General features: G+C 30.8%; 2 protein-coding genes across 3 annotated transcripts; both read right to left on the bottom strand.

The window, feature by feature from the left end:
- Positions 1-1,453: 1,453 nt before the first annotated feature.
- Positions 1,454-13,074, bottom strand: LOC123290597 (tyrosine-protein phosphatase non-receptor type 23). 2 transcript variants are annotated; one of them, XM_044870845.1, is made up of 12 exons: positions 12,899-13,074; positions 12,603-12,805; positions 12,218-12,395; positions 11,000-11,281; positions 9,446-10,361; positions 9,182-9,384; positions 5,781-8,511; positions 4,101-4,486; positions 3,812-3,940; positions 3,539-3,720; positions 3,052-3,452; positions 1,454-2,518 (listed from the first exon to the last, which is right to left on the bottom strand). In XM_044870845.1, exons 1-12 carry the CDS (start codon positions 12,983-12,985, stop codon positions 2,316-2,318), a joined length of 5,901 nt encoding a protein of 1,966 aa, XP_044726780.1. In that variant the 5' UTR covers positions 12,986-13,074; the 3' UTR covers positions 1,454-2,315. The 2 variants fall into 2 exon arrangements, with proteins under 2 accessions (XP_044726780.1, XP_044726781.1); XM_044870846.1 differs by having other exon boundaries at positions 2,359-2,518; positions 3,045-3,452.
- Positions 13,075-14,173: 1,099 nt separating this feature from the next.
- Positions 14,174-19,834, bottom strand: LOC123294004 (wolframin). Its single transcript, XM_044875057.1, has 7 exons — positions 19,667-19,834; positions 19,499-19,603; positions 18,255-18,471; positions 18,051-18,175; positions 16,630-16,782; positions 14,750-14,946; positions 14,174-14,179 (listed from the first exon to the last, which is right to left on the bottom strand). The coding sequence occupies exons 1-7, from the start codon at positions 19,725-19,727 to the stop codon at positions 14,174-14,176; spliced, it is 864 nt and encodes a 287-aa protein (XP_044730992.1). The 5' UTR covers positions 19,728-19,834.
- Between the last annotated feature and the right edge of the window lie 423 nt (positions 19,835-20,257).

Genomic DNA, 20,257 nt, shown 5'->3' with positions numbered 1-20,257 from the left:
TAATTTGAACTAAAACAAATTGAATATTTTTTTGGGAGACCCAGTGAAGAGAACCGATATATTTTGTCGATGAATTTTGAATAAACAACTAAAATGTGTGTCTATTGCTTGGGTTACATAAACTGTCAGAAAATATCAAAAATTAAGATCCATTCACACTATTAAACGTTTGTGTTCCATTCCAGACCGTTTCCGTGCGGTCTTAGTCTACCTTAAGTATCCAAAATAAATAACTGAGGAACAAAAACGAATCAGTATTTTTATTCCTTTGAAAAGGGAAGGAAACATTAATTTCAGAATGAGGAACAGATGAAGAAGATATATGTACATTGTACGAAAACTGAAAAGCTTGCGAAAAAAGGTACATATCCGCAATGAGCAAAAAGCACAATAAAGCTAAGACTGACTTCTCAAATGAAGCCAATAAGAAGATCAAAATAACTTAACAAGAAAAATCATCAAAGATAATTTTTCTGATAACAACTGATAACAACTAAATTGCTAGTTTTCTTAAACTTTGCTTTGGAAAATTCTCACCATATATATTGCACTAATGATTATTGTACTACAAATTATCGAGACAAAATAATTTAGATGAAATTAACCAACCATACAGCAAAGATAAAGTAGTGAAGAGAAATTAAAAGATTCTCGGAGCAGGAAAAACAAGGAAAGTCAGAGATAACAGTCAAGAAACAAGTAAAAGAAGAAGGAAAGAGAGCGGTGAAATTAAAACAATTGCTGAAAATGTGTTTGGATGTGTCAGACACTTTATTCTTGTCGAAGCCAATTTGGTATTAGTGACGATGTTCTTTACAGGATCATTTAAGGTAGAAAGGCTCTTGACTAGGCAATGGATCTAATTGTATTTCAAAAAGTAATCGTCGTGTTTATTGTGTCCCATATTTTCGATCGCTAAGAATTCTCGCGACAGATTACTCTTTGTGACTTTAGACAACACAAAATCAGTCAAAAAGTATTCCATCCATAAAATAATTGAGTTTTTCTCCTTGGTAAATGAGTACAGTTGATTTTTGATCGCTTTCTACGTGTCACCAACTTCTTTCTAACTCTTACACTCTTGTCTTCTTGCGGATTCTTCATCAAGCATTGGATAAATATAAAAATTTCTCAAAATACGATCAAAAGAGATCCTCAGACTAACTTTACCCTAGTAAGATGGTTTTTAATACACATATAAAGATATTCTATTCAAATCCAACCAGTCTTAGAAGTTAAGTCTATGGATTTAGGAGCTGTGAAGAAAAACTAAAATCATGTTCCTCGGGTAATAAGGATTTAAAAAGAAAAAAAAGGGAATCATAGAATAAAATGAAATAGTCATATTTTATTGAAATATAAAGAAGTGAATAAGATGTACATAAGTTCATTAATAATATTATATTGAAAACAAAATAAGGCATTTGCCAAATAATTTGGTTAAGTCCCAAAATTTCAGCATAACGCGCACACTTCATAAAAAGCATGGCATTTTTACATTTTATTTATACTTTAAAATATATATCTACACATAATATTAATAATAAAACCTGTTAACCATTCCAAATGTACCTCCCTTTTAAAATATCACAACATAAATGAATAAATAATATACTTCCTTCTCCCTTTTTACCCTAAGAATAAGGATTACACTACATTAACTTGAGGCAAAAAGTTACAGAAAATACCATATTTCAATTGATCTTAACTAAGCTTATTACAGCGCTTGAAAAGTACGTGGCAGATTTTCTATTTCATTAAGGCCAATTATCTTGGAGTAACTATTTGCCAAAATGTTAAATAAATTAAAACTATCTGGAATTTAAATGTAAATCGATGCATATTTTCAGCTAGATTTTTCATAACGATACTATAAGGCAATGAATGTTTGGCGCGGACGACAACTTTTAAATCTTTTAAAGTTAAATATACAGCTGATCGAACAAAAAAATTTCCGCGCTACGATTGAAGGGTGTTTCATACCGTTTCAATAAAGTTCTAGCTTGAGGCGTCTACCACAAGGCTACACATTGATGATGATGTGAACCTAATCTAAAAAAATAAATGCTTTAATAGTTTACGTATAAAAATTTATCACTCAATCAAAATTTCCAGTCTCAATAGGTTCTGTCTCTTAGAATGCACCCTAAGTTAAATATGGCAACAATAAATTACTGAACAAAATTTTCGTACCAAAAAATTGATAGAATATTATAAAAGCTCTTATAAATTTTCGAATAAATATTTATTACAAAACATAATAACTAGAGATGAAATAGATGATGATAAAATGCGAATATTTTTTATAAAAACTGTTATTGTTGCTCCGATTGTCGTAAACTCCATAATGGATCTAATGAGCTTAAAGGATCTAACGATGACGATTTTAAATCTTTTAATTTTCCTTTCTTATGGAAATCTGTTGGGGAGCTGCGACCAGATAATGTTGTAGATGTTTGTGAAATATTACTATCACGGCGCTTTGACGAATATTCACTGCTGGCTTGACTGTTGGGACCTAAAAAAGCAACACAATTTATAAAATATAGAAACATTCTAAAAAGAGTTGAGAGCAGTTGATTTAACACCAAGGATCAAGGAAAAAAGGGTAATTAATGATATCAAACAGTAGCAGAATTTTGTGATTATATGCTTCTATCATTTTCCCAAGAAATGCAATCAAATTCTTGAAGCGCAATACAGAAATAGCAAAAAACTGAACATAGTTAATTACACTGACATCTATCTAGCGTATCTTGCGGATACTGGAGGCAGTTCGAAAGATATAACGACTTTTACCATTAAGGTTAACCAGTAACCCCTGATCAAAAGAATAATAGCCCCACTAACGCAAAGCTAGGACCGAATTCTTTCTTTAGTTAACTGAATATAAGGAAAAATGTATACAAATTTACTTTACAGGTTAGAATATGGAAAACTAGCCTGTTAATTCTGCTTGTTTATTTCTGGGAACAATCAACTACTCTTTATGGAAACAAAAGGATTACTAAGGTATGGGTAAAGAATTTTCAAAATTGTCTAACCCCGTACGTTCAATATTTTGTGGTCCCAATAATAAATCTTGTGATGGATGACGTGTATGTGTTTTTTTGGTTATCGATTCTTCAAAACTGGATCGTGATGTTAAAATGCCACGTTTCATTAGCAAATCTTGTGCATGATATAGCACCGCTTGATATGCGAATTTCAAATGTTCACGATCACGTAACGACTGTTTACGATGTTGGGATATACGTGCCACCAACTTAACGATATCTGGTAATGGTGCAGGTTGTATAATGTACGCAGCCAATAAACATAATAAACCACTACGACCGATTCCCGAATCACAGTGTACAACTACAGGATGGTCTTTTGATCGCTGATGATTATGGAATGTTAATACTTCACACACAAATGATAAAAACGGTCCTGGAGATGCTGGGAATGATCTAGAAATTCAATAGATTCAATTAGAAAAACAAATTTACTAAAAATCCTTTCGTGTAAGACTAACTCCCTAACTCCAGTAACTTACATTCCAGGCCATGAAATAAATTGTAGATGTATGATAACTCGAGTCATTTTTGTTTCAAGCATACACATTGTAATCGTACGCTCAATTGAATGAGCTTTCACATTAATACTTTCTAAACTGCATCGAAAACGTCCAAATATCAAATCTTCACCTTTTCCTCTCGGGAAATAAACATCTTGTAGCTAAAAATTAAGAATTAAACATAAAAATGTGGTACAGTATTCTTCTGAACTAAAATATTTCGGAGAATAATTTAATTGAAAAATAGCTTACCTCTGAATCATTCAGTAAGCAAACAATAAGCTCACACTGTTGTTCCCAAATCATTGTCCAGAAATCAGATAATGTTGTTTGTAATGGCGCTTGCGTCAATATAAATGACGGTGTATATGGAGTAATATTCTAAAAATTGATCAAGATTAGGTTAATTTTGTAAAATTCCAAATAAGAATTCACATTTCAAGTTAAACACAAACATAGCTTAGATTATGCTATAAAGAGGAAATACTTAAGACCTGTTCTGCAAACTTCTGTAAAAATTTCCCTCACCTCGCGTACTTACCTTCACATGTGATGCATTAATATAATCATCTTTTGTGGATGGTAATTCCACCCGTGAATAATCAAAGGGTAAAATATCTGGATAACGATTTTTAATTGGATAACATCTTGCAACCGATATGTTCAATTGTAAACAATCTTTATCCTGTAAATCTTGTAATTCTTTCCATTTCAAATCTAAGGGTGTTGGTCCATTTAGCGTTTTATTTGTTAAATTTTCAACAAATTTTTCAAATTTTTCCACTTCTTGCGTAAATTGATTTAATATTTCTGGATCATTTAATGGATCTTTTGGTGGAACTGTTGATTTTGTTTCTTCTTTTTTCATTGTTGTCGTTGATAAAATTTGTTCGGTTTTCTTATCAATAGAAGAAGACGAAGTGCTGTCTGCATAAAAATATTAATCCACGTTAGATTGACAGTCGTAAAGAATCCTAAGTCATTTGTAGTGTAAAAAACAAAGCAAACGATATACAGGGTGTCTACTTAAGTTGGCTACATATGGAAAACTTTTTTATTATAAGCTTTACGAAAAAAGTTATTCTTTTTAAAAATTTCTACTTTGCAAAAAAATTAACATTTAACTATTCACTTTTGATATCGAATGTACAGGGTAAACACAACCCTGTAATGTGAACCCACAAATTGAAAAAGTTCGATAGGAATGTTAATGGTCGTTTAGAAATGAAGACCATTTAGAATAGAACATAAGGGAAACGGAAAGAATTTTGTAAAAGAACGTATGGAACGCGAAGGTGGATACGTTGAGGCTTAAACGAACTGAAGATAACGGTTTTTACTTACGCCAACAATAATAATTGGAACGTAATGTATTAAAAATAAATGTTCTGTATTAATTATTTTGTTATAAATGTTTGAAATTAGCAAATAAACAAGTACGATGACTGGTTAATTTAGATAACAAATAACGTGTTTTATAAGTAGGATTTGCAAAATTTAATTTAAAATTGAAGTGGTCAAAACATTCCCATCGTTAACAATTATTCCTAAACATTTCGATTTTGCCTCAACATATCCAGCTTCGCGTTCCATACATACAACTGTTCTTTTACAAAATTCTTTAAATTCACTCCTACATATCTCAGGAATGATTTCTTGAAACGTTTCCCTTATTATCAGTTCAAAATTTCTATCGAACTTTTTCAATTTGTGGACAACCTGTACATTAAATGTCAAAAGTGAATAGCTGAATGTTAATATTTTTGAAAGCAGAGATTTTTTTTATAAAGAATAACTTTTTTTTGTAAACCTTGTAATAAAAAAGTTTTCCATATGTAGACACCTTGTATAAAATTCATAGACCTAATTTCAGTCTCAAATATGCTACCCAATTTATTTTTCTAGGACTCTGAAGTTAACCTAACTTCCCAGAAAATCTGCAATTGTCCTGATATTTCTCCTGAAATGTAATATGCCCTTACAATACCCCCCGCATTTATTTGTCGATTCCTTGCATTTGCTTGTCAATTTCATCAACTCCTCACTGATGAGAATCTCCTAAGCCATCGAACGATTCTAATTCTATATAAGTCATCCAAATTTTACCCGTCCCTTTTATTGCAAGTTTACCCGCTATTTCATTATCCTCATCTTCCACATCTAACACCCATAGCGTTCGCTTTGTTTTCTCATTACAAACAATTTATTGTTGATTATTTACCGATATTTTGCGATGATTGTTGTTGCTCAACTTTTGGTTGTTCAATAACCGTATATTTACTTTGGGGCGTTAATGGTGTATATGGAATATTAAAATCAATATCAGCCAATAAATCAATATTTGATTCTTGTTTTCTGTTTACAGCACGATTAGTCTCCTCTTGTGTTGATGTAACCACCGTGGTTACTGCCACAGTATTATTAATATTTGATGTATTCGAATTCATGTAGGTCATCGGGGTTTGAGGTTGTGTTCCATTAGTTAAATACTTTTGTCCATATGGCGGAGAGTAATAATTTGATGTGCCTGTTGTTCCATTACCATCTGTTGAGGTTGCTGTATATTGTTCGGATGGAGTTTGTGTTGTGTTATATGATCCAGCATTCGCATATATTTGTCCAGGTGTTGTTGCATAATTATTTTGAAGAGTTGCGGATATCGTTGCACCAGGTGTAGCGTCCGACGTGGAAGGTTGTTGTTGATTTGTTAAATTTGTATTTTGAAATCCACTGCTGTAGACATATTGACCAGTAGCTGAATCGTATCCATAACCTGGATGTGTATAACTTTGTTGATAATAATATTGTTGTCCCACATTATTTGTGGTAGGATAAGCAGTATTGGAATATTGTGTTGTTGCAGGATAATTCGCAGGATACTGTGTTTGGCTTGCTACAGTTACTGATGGATAACTTCCAGGATATTGTGTTTGATTTGCTGAAGTACCCGTGGGATAAGTTGTAGGATATTGAGTTTGATTTGTTGAAGTTACGGTAGGATAGTTGGCAGGATGCTGTGTTTGATTTGCTGAAGTCACTGTAGGATAAGTTCCAGCATACTGTGTTTGATTTGTTGGCGTTCCTGTGGAATAATTAGCAGGATATTGAGTTTGATTTGCTGATGTAACTGTTGGATAATTACTGGGATATTGCATTTGATTTGGTGTTGAAGCAGTAGAGTAATTAACGGGGTATTGTGTTTGATTAGCCGGTGTACCTGTAGAATAATTAGAGGGTGTTGTAACTGTAGGATAATTGGCAGGGTATTGTGGTTGTTGATTTGCTGGTGTACCTGTGGAATAATTTGTAGGGTACTGTGTTTGATTTGCTGATGTTACTGTAGGATAATTCGTGGGATATTGCGTTTGATTGGCCGGTGTACCTGTGGCATAATTAGCAGGATATTGTGTTTGATTTGCTGACGTACCTGTAGGGTAATTAGAAGGGTATTGTACTTGATTTGTAGATGTAACTACAGGATAGCTGTTAGGATATTGAGTTTGATTTATTGATGTCACTGTGGGATAGCTACCAGGATATTGATTTGCAGAAGTCACCGTCGGATAATTATTCGAATATTGTGTTTGATTTGTTGATGTACTTGGAGCATAATTTGCTGGATATTGGGATTGATTGGTAGGATTCATTGTAGCATAATTATTAGGATACTGTGATTGATTGGCTGATGTCACTGTTGGGTAATTACTGGGATATTGTGATTGATTTCCTGAAGGGTAATTTGTAGGATACTGTTGAGGCAATGATGTAGACGTTTGATGACCTCCAGCCGGAGGTTGTGGCGTATTCGTCGAATATTGTGATGGATACTGTCCCATAGATGGTGAGTATTGCGGCTGTGATGTTGATGGAGGGTACTGGGGCTGTGACGTTGAGGGAGCATATTGAGGCTGTGATGCTTGGGCAGCATACTGCGCCTGTGAAGTTGAGGGAGCGTACTGTGGTTGTGAAGTTGAAGGAGCATAGTTTGGCTGTGACGTAGCGTATCGCTGAGATGAAATTTGATAATGTTGTGGAGTTGCTGCCAGAGAATTGTACTGTTGGGAATCATTTCCTGTCGGAGATTGTAAATTTGCACCACCTGAGGAAGGTGTCGTTGAGTAATTAGTGGGGGTAGTTTGTGTCGATGTATAAGTAGAAATATTTTGTCCATAATGATTATAAAGTTGTGATGTTGAATAAGGTTGTTGTCCGTAATATGGATTAGCACCAGTTGCTCCAGGATATTGAGAATAATTTTGATAATATGTATTTGGTTTTGACATTAATGCTGCCATACGTTCTTCCAGACTTTTTTTCGATGCATCTGTTGCAGTTTGGTTTTGATAATAATAATTTGTGGGATATGACGAAGGTGGGTATGTAGTTTTATCATCAACTTTTGTCATAACTTCATTTGTTCCTTCTGATCCCACTGGAGCAGGTCTAACTGATGGTACTACTTGTTGTACATCTACATTTTGTGGAATTACTCCTGGATAATTATATGGGTATGGTGTTGGTGTGGTTGAATCTACTCCACCACGTTTCATTGATGCCAAATAATCTTTTAATTTATAGCCCCCACCACTTCCACCAGTACTAGTATTTATTGTACTTCCTCCACTTTCTCTTTCTATCACTGGTGTTGTTGGTTTATTTTTAGCCAAAATTGTATCACGTTCTTCTGACTGTACTTTGCATGTACTTTTTACACGTTGTAATAATTTGGATACATTTGTTTCTAATTTTTTATAAAAATCGATTCCCTTATTTGCTTTAGATAATAAATCTTCGTATGCATCGTACGACGAAGATAAAGCATGTACTGTTGTTTCACGATGTTTTAACAAATCAATGATTGTTTTCCGTGTGTTACTATGACGTGCATATGCATCCGTCATTGCTTGCGTTATATTATCTTGCGCCACTAAATTCTGTTCGATTAATTTGACCTAGTCCCAAAAACAAATTAAATTTCAAACTGATATTATAAAATTACTCAAGACATTAGGGAATATTCATGTATTTTTTTTAATATTTTTAATTCATTGTTAACACTGTTGTAAGAAAGTAAAAAAATATAAATACTGCTTAAAAATGCTGTATTTAAGTGTAAAAAAATATTTAAAATACATTATAATTTTGAGATATTTAAACGCAGTTTTTGGCGCTGTCTGTTGATGACGTATAAGTACGTGATCTGTCAATTTTTGACAGTTCAATGTATAATTTACACTTTAAAAAAATAAATTTACAACACAGAATTTACACTAGTTATTATTAAGTTTTCTAATAAAAAGCCGTAGAATAGTATAATTTAATGAAATATCATATAAAATGTAAGTAATTAATATCATACAATATGTCAACAAATTTGACAAGCCCGTACTATGATGTCACGTCCGTATAAAAATTTTAATTTCCGTTTTAGAAATTTTTAAATGCCCTCACTGAATTTGTACTTTTATTAAGTATTTTTAAGTAATTAAAAAGATATTAATTACTAAAATAATGGTTTAGTTGAAATGTCCAGTCATTAAAGTTATGGAAGAAAAATATTTGAACCAAATTTAAATTTCATGAATATTCCCTATTGGTCAAAAATTAAACGTTTGTACTTACAATATGTTGATGTTTTTGCATTTCTTGCTCAAATAATGCATCCAATGGTTGATCCGATGGTTTTGTAACAATATGTTCAGTGACATCATCTTTTGTAATCGATTCACGTAGTTGCGCTAATAATGTAACACGTTGTTTCCGCATTTCATCAATTTTATTTATTAGCATATGTAGTTCCTTAACAGCATCCACATTAATATTAGCTAAAAAGATAATCTAGATTCGTAAACAATTCAAATTATTATAACAACATAAGAAACTTACGATCGGGCATTTTTAAAGTTGGAATATGTTGACGCAGCTCATCCAATGGGAGTTGTAGCAACTTAAGATTATTCACATGTAAAGTCATGGCACGATGTAACGTTTGGTTGGACTCATTCGCTTTAGTATGTGCCTCTCGATATTTACCCGCTTCACGTTTTAATTCAGTTGCAACCATACTCGGTGGTCGTGTACCCACTGCGCTCTGATACTCTTGTTCTCGATGTTCTTCTTCATTAAAATATTGCTGAATTTCATCCAGCATCGATTCCACATCATGATATAAATTTGCAAGTGTGGCCATAGCTTGAACAAGATGTGTTATGGCATCAGCATTGGCATTTAATTGCGCTGCACGATCAACAACCTCTTGTGGCAAATCAGTCATTTTAGCTCCATTGATAATAATTTGCGCAGCTTGTTCAATTGCCTCCAATTGTAATGATTGCACATAAGCAGTTAAACTTTGATCTTTTTCCTCACATTGTTGAGTGACTTTACGTAATAACTGAGCTTTTTCTTCGCTGTATATCGACGATGCTTCATGTGCTTGCATGGGTACTAAACGTCCAAATATATCCGGCCCGGAAACTTCTATATCATTAAAATTAAAAGGTATTCCTTTTACAAGTGATGCACCTTTGACTAATTGTAAAGTGTCACGTTCCGGAACTTCTTCGTGGTAAATGAACTCATTTTCATTGGTTGCTGCTTTCTTTTTACCTTCGACCACGTCCATTGTAAATGCAATTGCTTCCATGATGGCATCGTTCTTATCTAAGCCTTTTGATAATTTTCGTGCATTTTCTAATTCTTGACTGGCAGCGTGGTAGAACGCAACACGTTCACCCATTTTTTGTTGTTCTTCAGATTGTTGGCCTTGGTATAGTAGAGAAATACAGGTATGATACGCTATCTATTATAAAAATGAATTAATTAAAAATAGTCTACAGAGAGTGCCAGTCCTAGTTTTAAAGATCAGTTTATACTGCTAGGCCACAGCCATATCAGCACAGGTTAGGTGGGTAACTGGTGACAAGACGAGTTGCTTGATGAATCATTCAAGAGAATATTTGTGAACACAGATATTCCGCCTCCTAGTTACAGAGTAAGTAATCAGGCTAGTATCCTAGAACAAGGATGGCGAACCAATGATGGCGAATACGTGCACTCTACATATAATATCTTTACGGTGCAAGATATAAATGAAGCAGAGAATTTCAAACTGGGTAGAGTGAGAAATAAATGATGAATAATCAAAATCACGAAGACAAAATTATTGGATGGTACGTCTATGGCCTCATTATACATTTCTTTAGAAAAAATGGCATGTTGACATGTAAAGGTTCGGCACCTCTGGGCCACATTAAACATTTTTTTAGAAAAAATGGCATGTTGACACAAACAAAGGACAGACACCTCTGACCTAGAAATACAAACTCGCCAACTCCCACATCTAGAGGAAAGGTGATATTTTTTTATAGTTCAAAACAGAAAGAATTGGAATACATGAAAATTAAAATGAAGTACAACAATAAATTTTAAATCACTTACTTTAAATTTTAAATATTTCGTCCATTCTTTAAAAATTTTACTTCCCACAGTTTCCGCAATAGAACCTTCATCTCCACCCATATTTAATGTATTTAATGCTTGATTATAATAATCCACAACTTGTACGGCCACTTTTGCGATAATTGTTGCCTTACGATTATCCAACATACTTTTTTCTAAGATACATTCTTGTGCTTGCGCTAAACATAATTGATGCATATATTGCATAACTTCAGGAGCTAAATCAACACCCGCTGGTTGTGGATAATTTTGACGTAAGTGCTACAAAAAAAGTAAAAAACAAACAACTGAAAATGGTGGTTTTAAAAAAAATTTAATCGTACTTTTTGGGTGTAATGGGATAAGAAAAATGATTTTTATCTTTAGCGTTATAACGTTAGAGTGGCCAAAATTAAAATGGTTTATTAATTGAATGTTATATAGTAACATTTTTGAAGCGTTTTTTGCCACAAGACTTCAACTTACAAATTCCCTGATAATCCCCTATTTTCCAGTATCATCTGTACGTTAAATGGTCAAATGTTTATATTTTTTTGCTAGCAATTACCCTTAATATAGAATTGTATCCAAGTCGAAAACAAATTTTTTTTGCGATTTCAACGACTTTAATTACACCCAGTTTTTAGATTTAATTTGTACAGGCCACTCGAAAGATTTAAACAAGTGAGTTAGGCGGAAAAACGACGGAAGTCAATGAGACTTTGTGGTGTTGTTCAGGGATGGTTATTTAAAAATAAAAAAATCAAGTTTTGGACCTCGAGGACCCTGTGTAAATTGACAGTGGGAAAACTGCAAAATGTTCAACCTTTGCCCAGTTTTTCATCAATAATTTTTTCCCTTACATCCTACGATAAGTCCTTTTTTTCAAAGCACCATATCTTGGTATTGAATTGACATACAGACATGTTTGAATAGTCAAAATATCAAGAAATTTAACGCTCTACAAAAAGCATACAAATATTTTTGTCGTTTTGGAGGTAAGAGGGAGGCAAAAATTTTACAGCTTTCCTCCCTACCTCTTTTCGCACAGGACCCTCAAAATCAAAAACTTGAGAACATGTTAATTAAAAAATAACCGGGTTCATTTGACAATTTGTAGATTTTTTCTATAATATCGACTGAAGTCCTAGTGCCGAATTGTATTTCGCTAAAACACGATTACAGATTCAAAATACACACACATATTAGTAAACTTACTTGAAAAGCCCAAGCTGCACATTGAAAATGAGTACAAGTCATTTTCATGCCATCGGATGTGGTCCGTGAATCCATTGCTCCCAATTGCGTATGCAACGCCCCAATGTTGTACAATATCGATACTAACTCAAATTTGATATCCGCTAATGAACAAACCATACTTGCATAAATGTCACGCCTAAAAAGTAAACAATAATTTGTTAAAAATATATGAAATTAACAATTCAAGGTGTTTATGTCCTTTAAAATCAAACTCAAAGGGAATAATTTGAACTTCAATATCTTCAATCGAGTAGCCATTCTTCGGGAATGAAATGACTAACAAGAGCTACCTCGAGCGAAAAATTCAAAAGTATAACTCTTAAAATAAATAAAAAATGCTTACCATGAAAATGTAACGGCAGCTACATCTCCTTTACCCATTGGAAATCGTGACTGTAAAAAATGTAACTGACAAAAATAGCGTTTCAAAGTTTGAACGCCGGTTACATCAATCGTTGGTGGGACCGCAGATCGACGTAACGTCTCCAATTGTCGAATTTCATTTGCATAACTTTCAGGATCTTCATTGTATGCATCAGCAATATACTAGACAAAAATAATTAAAATGCAACAAATAAAATACCTTTGACGTATAAAATGAATCATACGAGAGAGATAATCCCATTATTATTTACATACTTGTTTTAATTTTGGTCCAAATGTAGCTCGTTCTGGGCTTAATTTTAAATCAAATGATATCATCGGTAAACGCGGTACAGCCTCCATTTTTGTAATGCACCTAGATATTTATTTAAAATTTTTTTTCAAAATAACAAAAATAATTAAAAACTCCGAGAGTTGTCACATCATTAAGATTTGACAATTCATTCTTTGATTTCTATCTCGATAGATGTCGGTATTCATGTGATGGCAGAGATGCTGCCCTTTAACGAGAATTTATTGAACTAGTTCAAAATTCAAATTGTTTGATATTCGATTCGATTCGAAGAGAATACAAATTAACAATATAAAACAAAATGATTTGCTGTTATTTATGCGAATATTACGATTTGCTGAAATAAAAGATGACAAAAACTCTTATAGTATGTGAAGAAAATATAGTATCAAAATTTTATTGTTTTTCTTCATATCGATTTTTCTAACATATTGATAAGTCATTAATATTCGATTTCATTTATTTCCATGGTGAATCTTGTACTAACTCTTAAAAAACTGATTATGAATATAAATATTTTTTTAAATAGATATAAGTCATAAATACTCAATTTTGATACTAGCGACGCCATAAAAGTGTTCTATTAATAATAAGTCAAGAACATGTATATACAGTGTGTCCCCGGATAGAGGTAAAAAAGTCATTGTTTGAAAAGTATGTAGGAATATTTGAAACTTCTAAATAATGTATAGGGTAGCCAAAAATTTGGTATCAATATTTTTTTTTTGGTAAACTACCCTTCGTTTTTAAAACTTGACCAAATGTTACTAAAAAAAGTTACTCGGAATTAACAATTATGACTCTATACAAAATATCAAGAAGATTTTTCCAACTTTGACAATTCCATTCTTAGTGAATATTTATCCGTGAAAACTTATAATAAAGAAGGGTAGTTTACCAAAAATAAAAATGGTGATTCCAAATTTTTAGCTACCCTATACATTGTTTAGAAGTGTTAAATATTCCTGCATACTTTTCATAATAAGCAAAACTTCTTATAAAGGATGACTTTTTTTCTTAAAATGCAAAATAAGGAAATTTACAAGTATAGTTACCTCTATCCGGGGACACACTATATATATAAGGACGTGAAACTCCAGTGAAGAGGGTAGCAGGAAAAAAGGCACCCATCTTAGGCGAGGTCTAGTCCTCGGTCGCATCAATATTATTAAGCGTTACAAACTTGGGACATTTAAGACGAAATTAAACGCTCAAATTAAGATAAATAGAATAAATCTTTATTTCTATACACAAATTAATAAACATTTAATTTACAATTTATACAAAGTGTTCTATTAAAAAAACAAACATGATAAAACAAATATCTACCAACTTATATAATACAAAATTTTCGAATGGACAATATATTCTAGATCAATATAAATATCATACAACCATTTTAATATAAAATTACTAAACGTATTACTAAATTTATAAACAATTTCACTATCATTACTAATATCAAACTGTTGACATTTAATACAACCAATTTCTAAAACATTCACAAACGGTACTAAATAATTATTATTTGAATTAAACATTAATGTTCCTTTAAACCAAATATGATCATGCGATTTTAATGAATTCGTAACATTTAAAAATTTATTATCATCAATTAACAATATTAAATGATTATTATGGCCACTCATTTGCATTTTTATTTCAAATATATAATTATTTAAATAATTTATATTACATTTATTTTTATTTAATAAATTCCCGTTACCAATTAAACATAAAATTGTATTTTTTAACCAAATATTTTTGATAAATTTATTTAAAAATGTTTTTAACGTATTTTTTATAAATTTTACTTTGATTAATTCAATTGAACCATTCCATAAAATTTCTTCTCCATCGTATTCTAAACATTTGATTTGTTTCGATACTAAACTCTCTTCATTTGGATCGATTTGTTTGTGGTAGCCGCATTCGTTCATGTATTTACTGTAGGATATCATTGTTTTTAATTGTTCTGGTTCGATTTGATCACTGGCATCTTCACCGTCTGCTGTGAGATATGATGTTTTTATCATGTTGTAAATTATAAATATACTTATAATCGTACAAATTATCTAAAATGGAATAATTATTATTAGAATAAGTTTTTGTGTTAATTCGCTTTAAAAATTTTTTTTAGAGCAAAATGAAAGTAGTAGAAAAGGAGGGGTTATGCACATGGTAAGTGGTCACGTCCAAAGGCTATTTGTAGAGGCTGTGCAGAGCATCAAAGCAAAAAAAGGGAATCCCCTCAAATTGCTTAAATCAGTCCCCACTTTTATTAGTAAACAATCCTACATGGTACATACTAAATTTCAGTTCATTTGAATTAAAGAGGGCCGTTGTGGATGTCTAAAAGTACCCAAAAAAATATATACAGGGTCTTCTATCTATCTCGGAAATTAGGCCTCAGATCGAAATTTGGTAAAGAGTAAAGTCAATTATAGAATATTCTGTATATATAATACATTAGACATCTAAATAAATTGTATTTTAAATTAAAATAAGCATTTCTATAGACTGCATTATGCATTTTTATAATATGTCTGAATCGAGGCCCACAATAAAAATTTTCTCTTTTTTTAACAAAATTGAATATAAATTGTGTTCTAGGATGATGAAACGGACTTTTAATACACCCCCACGCTTCGTCTTAAATACATTGCACAAGTTTATTTTTTCAAGGAAAATGTGATTAAAATTTTTTAAATCAATGTACTTACTTGAAACACATACAGACATTTATAAAAATGTTGATATTCATAAATAATAATATTATAACGCCATAACATATATAATACAATAAAACATCCTATTATACACGTAATTATAAATATATTATATATTAAATTTATATATAACAACATATAATTCACAACAGAATAAATCGGTAATAAAATCGTTGTACATATTGTAATCGGTAATAAAAATAAAATCGAACACGATGTTAAAAACAAATAAAATATATAATATAACGATGTTATATATTCTAAATGTATAATACAAATTTGTAACCACGATAAAGTCATACAATGTGGTAGAAAATATTTATAAAATCCACCATATTTATATATAATATATAATTGTATTATATTAACAATATATAATAGATAATTATATTCATAAAATATAACATTATATTTAATAAATATATTTAAAAATGTATTCAATATAATTAATACATTTATATAATGATTTTTATTTGATATTATATTATTAAAAAATAATATAATTGTTAATATAAATGCTGTAAATGATATTTCTAAATATGATATATTTAATATATTTGTTTCAATTATATATAAATATATATTAACATGTATAATTAATGTTAAAAAATATATATAATATAATTTTGTAATATTTTTATTTATATAATTTACTTCTAAATTATTTGAATCTAATAAAAATAATTTACCCCATAAATTATAATCATTAAATTTATAATATTTATTATTGATTATATTAATTGTTTGCATTACTAATATAATTTTTGTAATATAATATAATAAATATATAAATATATTAATATCATTATACATATAAATTATATATAATAATATAACATTATAAATATTATATTGTTTAAATGTTATATTATATATTAAACTTATATATTGTATTATATAATATAAATATAATTTTATTGTTGTAATAGGATGTAATATTGTTTTATATATGAATGGTATTTCATTGTTGTTATTATTATTATTGATTGTTGTTAATTGATATAATGATAACGAATGATTAATATCTGGTAGATCTCCATTTGAATATTGAATAGCGGCTCGAATCAAATTTTCTTCGGTTAATTTTTTATTATTTTTTTCAATTTTTGTTGGCCATTCTATAATTTTAAATAAAAAAATTAATAACATTCCTGTCTAATCCAGTCGACAGGTTGGAAGTAGTGGGGTTAGGTGGAAAAAGGTCGGAAGTTAATGAAACTTTGAGATGCTGTTTGGAGATGGTAATTAACATTTTCTCAAGTATTGGACCTCGAGAATCCTGTGCGAGAAAAGGAGGGTCGTAAAACTGCTTAATTTTCTACCTTCTTCCTGTTTCGTTGTCGATAACTTTTTTCTCTTACGCCCTACGGTAAAAGCAGCCCATACTTTTTTGTAGAGTGTTAAATTTCCTACAATTTCAAATATATGCTATTTTTCAAAAAACCCCAATAAATGCAAAATTCCACCTTATTTCTTCTATTATACCCGAATTATGATGAAATTTTGTTGTAATTATAATCAACAACTTAGTACCCCACCCAAGGGATGCTTTTATTAAAGAAAACCGGAGGAAGGTAGAAAATTTTGCAGTTTCCATCCTCTTTTCTTTTCGCACAGCGTTATTGAGGTCCAAAACTTGTGAAATAATTTAAAGTATTGTTTCATGGAAGACAAAATACTATAATGTAATTTCTACAAGTCCGTGCGCACGAGGGAGGGACCTTGGAGGTGAAACACCCTCCCCCATTGAGAATCTCTCCATATAAATTTGAACCAACAATAATATAGTCCTGTAAATGTATCCATTTATGAAACGCATTTCCACAGACTACTGATTGAACGAAGAGAAAACGCCCAGTCAAAACAGACTTAACGGTCGAATGTACCGTGTGATTCAGTTAAAGATTATTTCCAGTTCACAATCTACATACTGTACATCGATTTGTTTCTGACACTTTTACAAGATCGATTTTTCAACCATCGCAATATTTAATCAAATTTTGCTTGTTTCTATCTCAGTAAAATGAAAAATTTTGATGTAGAATCTCAACTTTTTGAACTAGAATGATGATTTGCGTGACATTTGGCCCCACAAAGTTCAACTTTGGCGAAAACGCATTTCCGAATAGTGCGTCAAAAATTCACTCGAAACGCTTGCAATTTTTTGCAATGAAGATGCGTTTCCAAATGTCTACCAAATGCTTGGCGTTCTGGTAGTTTTGTCTGTGACATCAGCGACGAATGAAGGCTCCTTTTCAACATTGCACCGTCTCAAAACATACATTAGATCGACAATATCTGAAGATCGGCTAAACGATTTAGCCTCGTTCAATATATACCGCGATGTGAAGATTGAACAACCCTGAATCTCTGCATTTGAACTTACCAATTTGTCGAAATCTATTACTTGTCGATGTTGAAGCTGTAGTTTTATCTTTTTGATTTCGATATAATTCTAATATCCGATTTTTTAATTGATTTGTTGTGATAAATTCTTCACCGTTTGATAAACTAAAAGACATAGAATGTTATTATATTTAAAATTGTTAAAAGTTCTTAATTTTTCTAATAGAATTGTAAACAATTTTACCTAATAAATAAATCCCGTGCAGCTTTTCGACATAATTTTTCATTTAATGGCATATTAATACATCGATTGACATCTATATAATTATGTTCATTGATTCCAATACATGTCTTGTAACATTGTATTAACAATTCTGTGGCTTCTTTATTCCCTTGCTCCGAGGATTTTATTAACCAATACACGGCAATTCGAGCATTTTCTGCTCGATCCACATCTAATTCTAAACCAAAAACCATAAGTAATAAAAAGAAATTCGTAAGATAATATAACAACTGTGAAATAAATTCGAAAAATGATCTTCTCTTTATGGAGAATTGAGAATTTTATGGTTCAAGGCCGTGTTAAATTTATAAAAAAAAGGTAGAATTTTTATAAAATAATACAAAATATTTCTATAATAATGTAATAGCTCCATAACTAGAAAAGTCTGATTCTAATCATTCTAATTTATACAGCGATTTATTTTTTTATACCATACATATATGTAATTTGCAAGGTATACTAAGTTTAGCTCCAAGTTTGTAACGCTTAAAAATATTAATGCTATGAACAAAATTTTGGTATAGGTGTTTATTAAATCACCTAATTAGTCCATTTTGGGTTATCTGTCCGTCTGTCTGCCAACAACACGATAACTCAAAAACGAAAAAAGATATCAAGCTGAAATTTTTACAGCGTACTCAGGACGTAAAAAGTGAGGTCAAGTTCGTAAATGAGCAACATTGGGTTTTGACCTATGGGTCCATAGGATCCATCTTGTAAACCGTTAGAGATAGAACAAAAGTTTAAATGTAAAAAATCTTCCTTATCAAAAAATAAATAACTTTTGTTTGAAACATTTTTTCGTAAACATCACTGTTTACCCGTGAGGGCGCAAATTATATACTATGTATTACATATATGGAGATATCAGTTACGTATGTGTGACATGTATGTATGTTTAATATGATAGAGTAATCAACACTGTCTATGCATGGTATTTCAACAATTAACTCATTCAATTGTTTCTTTTCACTTGTTTTTTTAAATAAAATCGATTTATTGAATTAATGACAATTGAGTAAATATTGATCGTTACCGAGAGAAGGTGCAAATTTTTAAAGGCCCTAAGACTATAGTCTATTTAATTTTGTGATTATTTCGTCACGTTTTGGTATACAAGTAACTTTTTATATTCTTTAACGATTTCAAAATTCAACTTTTTGGATATTTCACAAGTTTATGTGAAGAGAACCTGGCAAACTTACCGCATTGTTCATTTAATAATTGTTTAGCTAAAATCACTTGAGATTCTGGACATCCATCTTCAGCCAATTGATTTCGTAATCGTTGTAAAGATCCTCTCGGACCATCTGTTTTTGAAAATGTTAAATTTAATACCAATATCTAAATGAAATGAATACAAATATATTTACCATGTAAAGTCCATTGTTTACGAGTTTTAACTGGTGATGTTGAATTACTTGAAACGGCCATAATTCGAATTATTTGAAATTTTTAAGGGTTTTACTTCAAAATTGTGTGGGTGTTTTGTGTATATATGGATATGTCATTGATTTAATTTTTAATCTAATAAAACCATATATTTATAATTATTCTCGATCGAAACGCCATTTAAATATTTAGTTAACACTTTTTTAAGTGTGATTAATTAAGTTTTTGTAATTATTAAACAAACACCGAATTAAATTTTTTATATCAACAGTTTGAATACTAATATGGCATTAATACTGGAAATATTTTTCTTACTACATAACCTAAACCTATGTTAATCTGTTGATTTGTTGATTATAATCAATTTTAATCCACAGAACTTTGTATCCAAGTTTTAAAAACATAATATTCTGAATCAAAAGATTTGAAAAAATAATACAATTAGAAAAAAATTGATCAGAAACTCTAAGCATTTTACATTATAAAAATCAATTTCAGTTTATTAATAATTTCCCGGTTATTTTTTTAAAACCAGCTGTGACCTAGTTTTTTGTTTTATTATAGACCGGTAT

This window comes from Chrysoperla carnea, chromosome 1 (assembly GCF_905475395.1).
Source record: "Chrysoperla carnea chromosome 1, inChrCarn1.1, whole genome shotgun sequence".
Taxonomy (NCBI): Eukaryota; Metazoa; Arthropoda; class Insecta; order Neuroptera; family Chrysopidae; genus Chrysoperla; species Chrysoperla carnea.
The sequence above is the reverse complement of the archived record's forward strand: the minus strand, read 5'-3'. Positions and strand labels throughout refer to the sequence as shown.

Excerpts from the sequence above, each read along its gene's own strand:
- LOC123294004 (XM_044875057.1), bottom strand. The coding sequence starts at position 19,727 with ATGGCCGTTTCAAGTAATTCAACATCACCAGTTAAAACTCGTAAACAA. Across the intron at positions 18,472-19,498 it reads ATTATTAAATGAACAATGCG|AATTAGATGTGGATCGAGCA; the intron begins GTAAGTTTGCCA and ends TTTTTGGTTTAG. Across the intron at positions 16,783-18,050 it reads TAATAGATTTCGACAAATTG|AATGGCCAACAAAAATTGAA; the intron begins GTAAGTTCAAAT and ends TTAAAATTATAG.
- LOC123290597 (XM_044870845.1), bottom strand. The coding sequence starts at position 12,985 with ATGGAGGCTGTACCGCGTTTACCGATGATATCATTTGATTTAAAATTA. Across the intron at positions 11,282-12,217 it reads GTGCAGCTTGGGCTTTTCAA|CACTTACGTCAAAATTATCC; the intron begins GTAAGTTTACTA and ends CTTTTTTTGTAG. Across the intron at positions 8,512-9,181 it reads TGCAAAAACATCAACATATT|GTCAAATTAATCGAACAGAA; the intron begins GTAAGTACAAAC and ends TTTTGGGACTAG.